The following is a 13,014-nucleotide window of genomic DNA, read 5'->3' on the forward strand; positions in this document are numbered from 1 at the left end:
GGACCCTGGGGCCATTCCAAGCACATTCCATTCAGAGTTCTGTTGCCCCCATGGTGAAGTGCTGCAGGAAAAAGGGTGTGCCTATATAGGGAAAATAAAGAAATCCCAGATCTTTAAAAAGAAACAAACAAACAAAAAACCCTTTGCTTATAAAATAAAGTGTATTATTAGGAAGCCAGCCTGTGTGTGGAAATCTAGTTAAAAAGGAATCATCAAAGATGTTGGGGATGGTTTTGAAGTCTGTAACCATTTGGAAAAGTCCCTACAGCAAGCTTTCTCCTAAAACAGCCTATGAAGAAATCTGGACATACCTGCCATGCATGACGATGCATGCTTGACTCACATGAATCAGTAAAGCTGAGGAATGTCTTCTAACAAGGCCAGCTGCTTAATTGCTCTTGTAGCAAAAGATTGCCTGAAGTGGTCTGACAGAGGAAACTCAATGTTTTTTATACTATAGTAAGAAAATGGCCACTATTGCTTGGCTTTCAAGATGGATCTCTTCTCATCCATCCTGTCCAACATAAGCTGAGACAAAGTTGCAGTCCACAGGGGGAAATAAGCCCTTTCGTAGAGAATTCTGGAGTACTGTACAGAGCAAGTTCTTCATGATGTGATTTAGGTGCACATGCAGCTGGTGGGCCCATGTAAATAGCGATATACCAAGGTGTTTGTAATAAAGGTCTGACATGTAGAAATGATGGTAATAGATTGATTTTATTTCCTAGTCCCAGTCACCTGACATAGACGAGGGTTACACATGGTTAATACTCTGGTCATAGCAAAAGTCAGTATCCACTGATTCCAGTGGCTGCTGTTTCTGTACTATTGCATACACTCCAGAGCCATTGGAAGTATCTTCATCAACTATTTTTAAAATCCACCTACAGATGACTGCTCTCTGAAATGATAGTGACTAGTGTTCATGGTGAATATCAAAATGTTTAAAAGCAGTTCATCATCATTATTATTGTAACCCTTCTGCCCCTCTGAGTTGGCAGCAACAAGGGCCGGGTTCAGTATCCAGGGGTTCCGTTTCAGTAACACAATGCATAACCGGCTCAAGCCCCCACCCAGTGACCTGGGACACTCACATACCACACCCCACTGGGCGCCTCTAGGAGGCAATACTTCCCCTCTCGCAAGCATGGAGTCTGAGTGTAGCAAAATCTTTTTAATAAAGGAAGGAATCAATGTGGCATCCCATTGGAGAAACACCACAAACAGGGTTATAACACAAACCATAAACAAAAACCCACCTCCAAGTACGTTTGGCACTGTCCTTTTTCCCCTTAGGGTCTTAAGTCCAATCACCCCAAAGTCCAACAACCCAAAAGTCTCTGGTCAATGCCACCCCAGAGTTCGAGAGTTTATCTGTAGAGGCCCCTCCCCCCCAGCCTGCGTAGAAAGGGGCACCTTACATGGTCTGGGGCCAACTGCCCTGCCTCTCCGTGGGTTCTGCTTCTGCCTTCTCCACGAACTGCTCCGCTTTACCAGGCGCTCCACGCTGCTCCTCCAGCCGTCCTCAGAAACAGCTCCGCTCCACCAGCTGCTCTGCTCCATGAGCTGCTCCAGTTCTCTCTGCAAACTGCTCGGCTCCGATCGCTCTGTGGGCCGCTCCACCCGTCCCACAGCTACTCCGCTCTGCCAGCCGCTCCGCTCCACCAGCTGTCCCGTGATCTGCTCCAGCCGTCCCCACAACTGCTCCACTCCGTCAGCTGCTCTGTTCCACAGTATAGCTTCAGGCTACCGCACTAGTTAGCACAGTACTCAGTGCTCTCAGCTCAGCAATTTCAGCTCTTTAGTGATTTCAACTCTTAGTGATCTCAGCTCTTAGTGGGGGAGCCCCAGTGCTAGTGCACCATTAGTCCAAAGTGAGTTCAGCTCAGTAACCTGTATTTAGATTCTTGAGGGAATAAAAAAAATCAACTCTGACATTCCACAGTGGGGGGAGGAGGGGATGGAACTGGTGCTTCTGGCTCCACAAGGAGACTGCACTACCAGGCACAGATACCTGTCCCCAGCCTCTCTCAATTCACTGGGTTTCGGAACCCATGTCCCTTGTCTAGCAAGTACCACCCAACTGAGGGTGAGTCATTTGTCACCAAGCAGTCCCACAGCTCGGCAGTCTGGGATAGGGTAGGCATGCCTATGCAAATACACTCTCTGAAATTCTTTCCACCAGATGTCAGGGTAGAGCTTATCCTGACTCTGCTTACATTATTATTACTACAAACAAGTTGTGTTGTGCTTCTTTTAATATATCAGAGTGCATGTTACAGACTACAGACTCAGACTGTGAGCCTGGATGCCTAGGAGGGCATAAAGAACCCCCTTACTCCCATATGCAGGCTACTCACTTTGCTGGAGATCCTCCCTAGCAGAGGAGGGAAGGGAAGGTAGAAGAGTGGTTGCCACTGGATCACTTCTCCCTGTCCCATACAGGTGTATGGGAAGTGGGCAGGCAGGAGCAGGAAGTGGACAGAGACTTGGCTTCACTCATCATCCAATACAGCTAAGCCTGTGCATTGGCAGAGATAAGATATTCTATGATTCTATGATAAGCTGTGGAAGAAAAAGGCTGGTTCCGCTTTTTTCCAGTCGGAGCAAAGGGAAAGTCATGACTGAACTGTGACTCTCAGTCATAATTCGGTCCCAACCCCGCCCCTGGGGCAGTGTAGCTATCCAGTGCCCTTTATGAGAGCTGTCTTGAAAAATGCCAATTCCACTCTGCATGTTTCTAAATTAGATTTTCACAGTAAAATAGACATTACATACAGTATTTTAGAGCCAACTGTTAGCTTTGCATGTTGAAAAATTTACTAAGAGCCTTCATTTTCCTTTAGGCTGTCTTTGATCTCCCATCCTGATTGCTACCCTCCTTCTTGAGTTATTGGGGCTATATTTAGGCATGGTTCCAACTGTGGTTTTACTGTAAGAGTATTAGAAGTGCACTGAACTGCTGATATCTTTAATAACATATCTTTATGATATTATCCATGAATAGACATGACTGAGTTATTTGATCTGCGTGATGACATTGAGTGCTTGAGCAAGTTGTTATCACCCAGTGTTATGTCATGGACTTTGCTACATCAGCATCGGCATGTAGGCTCTCTACATGTACATAATTCTATATGTAACAACTAGTTGTATGTGACTGAATCGTCAATATACTAACTTTTGGAATCAGAACATATGTGATGCTTTCTTTTCCTGAGAAAGTATTTGGCTCCATAACTCTCTACCTATCCTGGAACAGCTGGAATCCACTCTCTCCACTTTCATTTCCCTCCTCAAAGCACTTTTTGTCTCCAAAGACAGACAGTGATGATCATCATTTTAGTCTTGATGGACTGCAATATATTTGTTTACTCATATATATTTGATGTTTTTGTCCTCTTGATTTTTTGTTCTTTAAGCTTGAATCCAGTGAAGTGCATTCAAAGATTTCCTGGTATTTGATGGGTGGCTTGATGCAAATTTCCTTGCAGCAATATCTGCCTAGTAAATTCTGTTAGTTATTGCCAAGTTATTTCAGGGCTGTTGGCCACATATGCATTCTCATGTATATCCTAGTATGGAATCATACTTCACATTCGATGTGACTGAATAGATGTTATGACTTGAAATTAGCATATACAGAATAATTATTTATTTTAGAGTGCTCTCAGCACTGTAAAGAACATGAAAGAGAGAAGATTTCTGCATCTAGGTGCTTACAGCCTCGGTAGACAAGCAATAAGTAATTATTCAGTTACACTGAGTGCTATCAGACATGGAAGCAGATTCACCATATGACAGTGGAGTGTGGGTGTGTGTGTTTTGTTTCATGTATATAATAAGTATCAGAATTTCATTCACTGGTTATTTAACACTGCCTGTCTTTGCAGACAAAAAGTGCTTTGAGGAGGGAAATGAAAGTGGAGAGAGTGGATTCCAGCTGTTCCAGGATAGGTAGAGAGTTACGGAGCCAAATACTTTCTCAGGAAAAGAAAGCATACATATGTTCTGATTCCAAAAGTTAGTATATTGACGATTCAGTCACATACAACTAGTTACATATAGAATTATGTACATGTAGAGAGCCTACATGCCGAAGCTTATGTAACAAAGTCCATGACATAACACTGGGTGATAACTCAAGTACTCAGTGTCATCACACAGATCAAGTAACTCAATCATGTCTATTCATGGATAATGTTCAGCTCTTACATAAAAGCTGGATATCCAATCCTAATAAATCTATGTAAACTATCTTGGACGTCCCTAATACAGACACTAATAACGTCTATCCATTACTATTAGGAAGTATCTCCAACAGTTGGAGATGGGACACTAGATGGGTAGAACTCTGAGTCACTATAGAGAATTCTTTCCAAGGTGTCTGGCTGAGGTGTCTGGCTGGTGGGTCTTGCCCGCATACTCAGGGTCTAACTGATCACCATATTTGGGGTTGAGAAGGAATTTTTCCCCAGATCAGATTGACAGAGACCCTGGGTGTTTTTTCCTTCCTCTGCGGCATGGGACCTGGGTCACTTGCTGCTCAGGCAGTAACTGGGGCCAGCCCCACCAGCTGCTGCTCAGGTGGTCCCCAGCTAAGTTCCCTGTAAGCTGTGCAGCAGCTTGTTTAGTGCCACACAGGTGCTCAGGGAACCTGCCCAACTGGGACCTGCCATGACCAGGGGAAAGGCGCCCCTCCCCTGCCCCAACTCAGCCCCAGGGGGAGTCCTCTCTCCCTGCTGTAGCCCCAGGGCAGCCTGCATCGGAAACCCCTCATCCCCAGCCCCTCTCCAGAGCCCGTACTCAGCAAGAGCCCTTCCCCCAGCCCCATCCCACATCCTAACCCACTGCCTCAGCCATGAGCTCATCACCCCCCCCCCACCCCAGAGCCCGCACCTCCAGCTGGAGCCATCACACCCCTGCCAACCCTCTGCCCCAGCCCTGAGCCCCTATCCCCAGAGCCTGCACCCCAGCCAGAGCCGTCAAACCCCTGCCAACCCTCTGCCCCAGCTTTGAGCCCCCTCCCACTTTCTGAACCCCTCAGCCGCATCACCTCCATATAGTTGCACATAACAAAATTCATTCTGCACATAAGTGGGAAAAATTAGTGGGAACACTGGTCCTTGGGCAGCTGGCCCTGGAACTGCCTGAGCAGCAGCTGGTGGGGTTGGCCCTGGGGACCAACAAAGAAGCAGTCCTTGGGGTGGCCGGAGCAGCCGCTGTCACAGCCCCCAGTAGCGGTCCCCAGGCGGCTGGAGCAGCTGCTGCTCGGCGGCCCCCTGGCAGCTAGTGCTGCTGGCCCTGCCCGCCCCCCCAGCCTCCCCTCCCTGCAGCAGCAGCCCCCTGGCTCCCCTCCAGCAATGGCTCCCCAAGATTTAGTCAGGGGGGTTTATAATATAAGTCATGGACAGGTCACGGCCATGAATTTTTGTTTATTGCCAGTGACCTGTCCATGATTTTAACTGAAAATACCTGTGACTAAATCGTAGCCTGAGTAATGATCCTACTACAGAAGTGAGTGGGTGAGGTTCTGTGGCCTGCAATATGCAAGAGGTCAGACTGGATGCTCATGATCATCCCTTCTGACCTCGAAGTCTATAGGCCTATGAGTCAATGAATAGAAAATGTACTTTTGCTTATGCAAATCTCTATATATTGCAACCTGTTGAATGGGATCAAACTGAAGCAATGAAATAGTACCTTTTGGCATCAGAAGAAATGTGATGGAGTCACAAAGGAGATCTAACTAAAACTTTAGGGCTGCTTCATGAAGTCATTCATTATAAGGTTGCCTGCAGTGGGAAGAAAATCAAAGGTTTTTATTAGGTGAGTAAAAAAAGTTGAAAGTTAGATAGAAAAACATTCCAATGTTAGCCATGGTGCAGTATAAAGAAAGAATTTAAGTACAGCACAGCTCATTAAAAAGGAGTCAGATGTTAATAAAAAGCATTACATTAATTTCTGACTGAATCTGAAATTGCTTTAAAATGCATGATATTTATATCTTTTATGATTGCTTAATGTCTAATTACTATGATTTTTTTTCATCACAGAGTTTCTAATGCAACTCTGAATAGTTTCTGAAAATAGTCTTATGCATCATTCCATACTGTAGGTTCATAAAGAGTCTTTATTCTGCTCCCATGTTATTCTGCTGCTGCTGCCATCACCTATGCTCTTACTCTGTCTGTGTTACATGGAGCCTGAACATGGTGAATGTTGAAAGCAAAAGTTTATGCCTGGAATTTTTTTTTTTTGACTGGATTACCCTAACTTGTGTTCCTGCACACACCTTTTTGCTTGTGCATATTTTTAGGCACACAAAATATAACCTTTAATATTTCCCTTTGGGGCAATTCTGGATGAAGAATGAAAACAGCATTGGAAGATTTAGCCTCCTGTAGATGGGGTGTGGGGGAACAGGATATGCTGTAAACCTTGTTGTGCATCTGAAATACTTTTTTTTTAATTGTGTGCATAATTTCCATGCCAGTCCGAGACGCTTTAGACTGTAGGAACCCAAGACTAAGAAAATTGTTTCCTATAATTTTAGAAATTGTGAGAGAAGAAATCACCCAGATGAAAGGCTAAAACCTCCCTATACAGGTTTGGATTAAAGGGATCCCTAGAAGCACCCTTAACAGCTCAGGAAACAGTATTTCATGGGGCAAATAGGATCCGTAGGTATCCACAGTACAGTAGCAATTACATTTTGGGTATTGCAGAGGAATTAGTTGTACCTTTAGGATGACATTTTCAAAGGAGTCTAACAGAGTTAGATGTTCAGATCCTATTGCAATTCCCTCTCCTTTGAAAATCTCAGTGTTAAGACATTGCTTTGCCTTGGAATGCAGAGGAGTCACACTCCCAATAGGAACATGTGCCTCAGAAAAGTGCAGTGCCTCCTGCAGATCCCACAGAATACAGCCACTAGTCCTAGGGCTGCCAACTTTGTAATATTTAAAAACTGAGTACACCGCTGAAGTCTCCCCTGCCCTGCCTCTTACCCCTGAGGCCCCACCCCACCCCACTTCTTTCCCCAAGGCCCTGTCCCTGCCCTGCCATTTATCCCTGAGGCCCTGCCCCTCATTTGCTCCTCTTTCCCTCTCCCTCCATCACTCATTGCTTTTCGCCTCTCCCCCGCTTGCCTGCAGAGCCAGGATTGGGAGCTGCAGACGCCTGATGCAGGTAGGAGCTGGCCCTGGCTGAGTAGGGGCTGGCATGGGTAATGACTTGGTGCCTCCCTGCCTCCTCCAGCTGCAGTAACCAGACTTTGGGTGTCCAGTCAGTAGATCTGACCAGACACTGTCAGGTCCCCTTTTCAACCAGACTTTCCAGTCAAAAACTGGACACCTGACCACCCTAACTGGTCCAACCTTTTTGAAGGACACTCTGTCTGATCCCCCTGGTCCTGGCCAGCTCTACAGGAGCCAGGCACAATCTGGCCCTTTGAGAAAAAGCAATGACTGAAAATTCATATTTTTACCCCTAAGCTAAGATTTGACAAGTCAAACAAGAGGCACAATTTACCTGTAACGGCAAAAACTGTAAGTGTACAGCTTAAGTTCCCGTAGATACTATGGGTACTCTCTGTCATCCTTCCAGTCTTGGCATTAATTGTATTTCACCTAGTGGCCTTACCATGTGCCACTTATTGGTCATAAACAACCCATACTTACTGAGTCTAAAGGATGCAAGTAAATGCTTCAATCGATTTCATTTTGTACCAGCTGGATTAGCTTTTTCATTTAAATGAGCATGAGGACCTCAACCCTTGCTAAAATATAGGCGTTCAAAAACTATGTTTGAATAAATACTGTAGTGATTTATGGAACTGTCATGCAGTTGCAGATACTCGGCATCATCCAAATATTTACCAGGCAGATTTTCAAAAGTTGCCTTCCATTTTTCACACCTGCAGACGGCAAAAATATTTAGTGAGAAAGCACTGTATACCTGCAATTATTTTTGGATGCAGAAACGAAATTTGGCTCCATGTATAAAAAGTCCTTGGAGTCCACTTGCATGGTTATTTGCTCAGCTGACTATTTGATTATAGTCAGTGTCCTCATCAACATTGCCAGGAGGGCATACTTAGGAATGGAATCAGAGTGCATTAGTAATTGCATTAACTTCTTGATATAAGGTTTTGCCCTGCCTCTTTTAGCACTTTTCACTGCAGAGCAGAAAACCAAAGCAAGCAATGACCAATTCTTTATGATGATTCTTTAGATTCATGGAGCATTCTTAGATTTAGGTTCATTTTGCATCTTAGCTGACAAGGCTCCAGCTTGTTTTTTGAGGGGAGTTATGTGCTCATATTTAAGCCCTCTTCATGTTATAGCTTGAATCCTGCTAGGAACAACTGTATTCACAGTTGTCAGTCACAGTTCTTATAGCACAGATACCCTGTCTGTTATGGATACGAATTTTTTGTAATAGCCAGGCTAGCTGTGGATGCAAACTGCGTATCTCACATTTCCAACTCCTTTCATACAATTTCTTCTTTTTTTAATTTCTCTTTATTTCCTGTTGAATTCAGTATGCTTTGGATACAGTAGCTTTAGAGAGTACATATAGTTTTCATTTGGTTCCTGTTATCTGCATAGTTCTATTTAGTTTTATATATAAAAAAAATCCTATAAAGAAGCTACCAGGGAGTGTATATAGTTCTGGTATCAAGTCATGCTCATTTTACTCCCATGAGTAAACAGTAGGATTACTTGCATGAATAAGGCAAGCAAGTTTAGGTGCCTGGTCCAGTATACTCAGCAGAAATAGGTATCAAGCTGTTTTAGTGGGTGATTCAAAGAGAGAGTCAGAGAAACACCCTAATCTGGAACAAATCCTTCTGAAAATTACTTGGAAGTATCTAATTGTTTACACCCTTTTGGACCCATTTTTATGATTAACAATATGTTTCATTTTTACTATGAAGAGTTAGGAGGGAGCAGAGGAAAATTAAATATTAATGAATCATTTATGTCACAGATTGTGATGTTACCATTTTACTAGTACATTAAGAATGTTTAAAGAAAAAACAATGAATAAATTCCATAAATATATTATTAAATAACTATAAATGTAACAATCATAGTTACGTTTTATGGGAAGTCTATTCAGTACAAAAGTCCTCTAGATGTCAGTATAGCATTGTAGAATATAGACATAGTAGGCTACACAGCTAAGATTATGGTTTTATATCCTTTGATTCCTGGTGACTGTTTTATCAGCTTGCAATAAATTTTTTAAAATGCTGTTACCAGATGTTGTATGCAGTGTAGTTATAGCCATGTTAGTCCGAGGATACTAGCGAGACAAGGTGAGTGTGGTAATATCTTTTACTGGGCCAACTTCTGTTGGTGAGAGACAAGCTTTTGAGCCACACAGAGCTCTTCTTCGGGTGTGCTGAAGAAGAGCTCTGTGTGGCTTGGAAGCTTGTGTCTCTCATCTACAGAAGTTACCAGATATTGTAAGACTATTACTGAATATTTTACCAGCACAATAAATATTAACTTTGTTTTAGACTAACCAATTAACTAATTTTTAAAAGCTGGTAAATTATTTTTCTTGTGGATTGTTTGTCAGCTCATGGGGCTTGATTCTGATTTTTTCTATGTGAGTTTTACATTAGTGTAACTCCATTGATTTCAATCCAGGGAGTTACTCCTTATTTACATTGGTACAAACAGAATCAGGTTGATAGCACCTAAAACTGAATACATCATGAGTACTGTCAATAACACTTAAAGATGGATTTTGAATCAAATCATGCAAAATGTTTGGTTCTGTTCAAAAAAGAGAATGCAGTTTTGCAAATAACAGTGCAATGTGAATGCTGCGCACCGTGACTAATGTATTGCTTGCATTCCTACAGGCCATCGTGGATCAGAAAGAAAAGGAGAAGTCATGTTTAAGTGCAAAGGGAACAAAGTCTATAAAAAAGAAGAAACCACCCGATTCCACAGGTTAGAGCTTTCACTCTGCATAGTGTCTAAGAGCCCAGTTGTGGAACCCTTACTTACTCATATGAATAGTCTGGCTGAAATCATGGAGGCTAATCTTGTGAACAAGTGCTCACCAGCATGAGTAGGGGTTGCCCAGTTGGCATCTAGATATTGAAGGTTCTATTACCTTTAGTGCATTATGTGTTGTCTTGCTTTTGTACATGGTCATAAACTTTCCAAGAAGGTGCTTTTGCTTGAATATTTTATTAAACTAGACTTAGTTCACCATGAGTTTAAGTAAGAAAAATATCTGAAAGGGCTATATCTGAAGGCCAAGAATCTGTAGGTGCTTTATATAATGGGTTTTTTAAAAAAACTATACTTTGCTTGAAAGCTCATGACCATTACTGTTGCTTAGAAAACATTTCCATTGACCTTGGAAAGTGGAGGAGAAAAGAAGGTGCCTACTCAGTAAGTAATGGAAATCATGGTAATTACATAAGTCCTTAGTTAATATGCTTGGTATTCTCTGATTGTTTCCAGAGGGAGCCAACCAAGAAAACCAGTCCTGCCCTCACAAAGAAACGGTCCATATGCTCAATAAGGAAAATACTAAAAAGGCAAGTGCTTTTTTGATTCAAAGGAGTTCTCCCAAATCTCAAGGGCCAAAGGACAAGGGAGAGGATTTAACTTTGAAAAGCCAGAAGGAACACCCAAACAGCTCTGTTCTAACATCCTTCAGTACAAGAAAGAGCCAAGGAGCAGAGGTTGCTGTTGATGACAATAGCCAAAGGATAACAGGGCAAGATGAAAAGAAGGAAAGTGAATCCCTGGAAGGTGTGAAGAGGGCTGGTGGACAGCAAGTGCCTGAAGAAGAAAGGCAAGAGGAGGAAGAAGAAGAAGATGATGCTGGTCACTGTAGAGAAGAGGAGGAAGAATCAGCAACTGCATCCCAAAATGAAGATGAGGCAGAGGATGATGAGCGTCCAGCAGAAAGCCAGAGACAAGATGCACGGCTTCAAAGGTAAGATTTAAAACCCAAAGCGTACATTAGCCTATTCTTAAAGACCCATATTCCAGAAAGTCATTTATTTCAAGCATTAAATCAAGTAAGTATATTATTAATATTTATTTGGGAGCTATGCCATAAATCCAGCCCAATATCCAAATGAAAGTGGGTTTAACAGACTGGCTCTGTCTCCAAATTGACAACCTGCCACTCATGGCAAAACCAGTACTGTCTTACATGTTTGCCATTTGCTCAGAAAGAAGGTCTAGAACAAAGAAAGGGCAGCTGGATATTCAACAGTTCTTCATCTCTAAGAAGCATCCTCCCCTTCTGTGTCATGTTTATGTTCCATACCATGTAATTTGTGAGCAAAGCAAGGTTAGAATAGAGAGTGTACTGGTTTGGAATTGCACTGCAATATCTAATAATACAAGTGGTAACATAAAACTGTGACACTTGCCCAGGGAACTAAATTGTTAAGCTTGTTTACTGTAATTCTTCTGTGCTGCATTATTTATAGACCTTCAGAGATAAGTGGCTCAAGCTCTCAAGGACCTTTATAAACAAAGAGTTCTCCCACTACTTTAAAGATGTGGTTGATAGTCAAATATGAAATCAGCAGAATTCAGGCCATTGTTTCAGAAATAGGAAATTTGCTGCTGTCAGGTTTATTTTATTCTACAAAAGGAAGCTTACCCTAGTTAGTTACCATTATTACTTTACACAATAAAGCAAAAAATAAATAAATATTATTTAAATGCAGCCTGCCCCTGGAATTTCACACCTTTAGTTCTAAGTTCATTCTGCTTTAAGTTTATTCCAATGTAATGCAATGCTTTGTCTTGCAGGTGTAAAGGCAGTGAAAAAGGCACAGGAAGCAAACCAGCAGGGACGTTCTCCCAGAACCCTGAGCAGACCTGCCAGCTTGAGCATAGAGGCAGCAGTAAGCGTCGAGTGAATGATGAAGGTCTAATCAAAGCTGACAACAAAAAGAGCAGGGTAGACGCAGAGAGTGCTGGTGACAAATGTAAACGTAAAGAGGCCATTAAACCAAATACTCCACAAGACAAACCAAAGGCAGCTGATTCCACTGGTACAGAGAGTGATAATCAAGCAGAGGCATCTATAGAAGATTTGGTGACTGTAATTGGTAGGAAATAGCTTTTGCTTAAAAAAAAAAAAGGACATATGTATCGTAACTATGAGCAAAATCATTTGTTCATAGGGGCCAGAGCCCTAGTTGTTGCAAATCAGTGTCACTCCATTTACTTCAGTACAGTTATGTTAATTTTTTTATCAGCTGAGGACCTGACCTTATCTTTGTTTTTAGGGTATTCTGTTCTGAGAATTGGAAAGTATAAAGTATCTTGGGAAAATCTGGCTGAAAGCAGTTGATATCGCAAGTCAGACTAGAGGCTCCTACTGGTCCTTTCAGGCCTTAACCCTTACGAAGTTAACATTTTTTAGCCCAGAAATGGTAATGTTTTGTGAATCTTTCAATTTCTCTTGGAAACCTATTTTCTTATGTTGTTATAAATTTATACACTGTGAGTTTGCAGCTCTTCAGGATCAAATCCTTGCTCAAGAGGAAGAGAACTTCTTTGTATGTTATAGGCCTCAGTAACATGCAAAGGCCCCTGTTTAAAGTCTGCAATTCAACTCCTGCAGAATCCAAAGTAGGTGGCAAAATTCCAGGAGCCTTAGCTTTCTGCAGTTCCTTGACCATGAACTAATTCACTGGCCATGTAAGTTATTAACACATTAAAAAAATCTGGGTACACAGCTGGTGTCCTGGAAAAATGGACATGCCCTGTGAATAAGGACAATCCAGTCTTACATTAATGACCAGAGGATTCCTGCCAACTATATGCTGTCATGGGATTTCTTTTTTATCATTTTCACTGAAGTAATGAATGGTTTTAAAATTGCTCAAAAAGTTCCACACGCAAGACAGCCAGCATTCCAAACCAAAGAGATCATATAGAAACATTACCATTCTAGCCCTTCTTCCCCTTGGTAGAAATGTTTGTCACCTTGGTCAGCCAAAGGTCATTC

The 13,014-nt window shown here is 42.4% G+C and overlaps 1 protein-coding gene across 3 annotated transcripts in view; it reads left to right on the top strand.

Moving 5' to 3' along the window:
- MYLK4 (myosin light chain kinase family member 4) overlaps positions 1 to 13,014 on the top strand; it is a 137,899-nt gene that overhangs the window by 107,462 nt on the left and 17,423 nt on the right. For 2 of the 3 annotated variants that reach the window (XM_050939947.1, XM_050939945.1), the window contains 3 exons: positions 9,881 to 9,971; positions 10,494 to 10,974; positions 11,808 to 12,109. In XM_050939947.1, coding sequence (XP_050795904.1) covers positions 9,881 to 9,971; positions 10,494 to 10,974; positions 11,808 to 12,109 — 874 coding nt within the window. The remainder of the gene's footprint in view (positions 1 to 9,880; positions 9,972 to 10,493; positions 10,975 to 11,807; positions 12,110 to 13,014) is intronic. The other variant, XM_050939946.1, reaches the window with a different exon arrangement.

Source organism: Gopherus flavomarginatus, chromosome 2 (assembly GCF_025201925.1).
Source record: "Gopherus flavomarginatus isolate rGopFla2 chromosome 2, rGopFla2.mat.asm, whole genome shotgun sequence".
NCBI lineage: Eukaryota > Metazoa > Chordata > Testudines > Testudinidae > Gopherus > Gopherus flavomarginatus.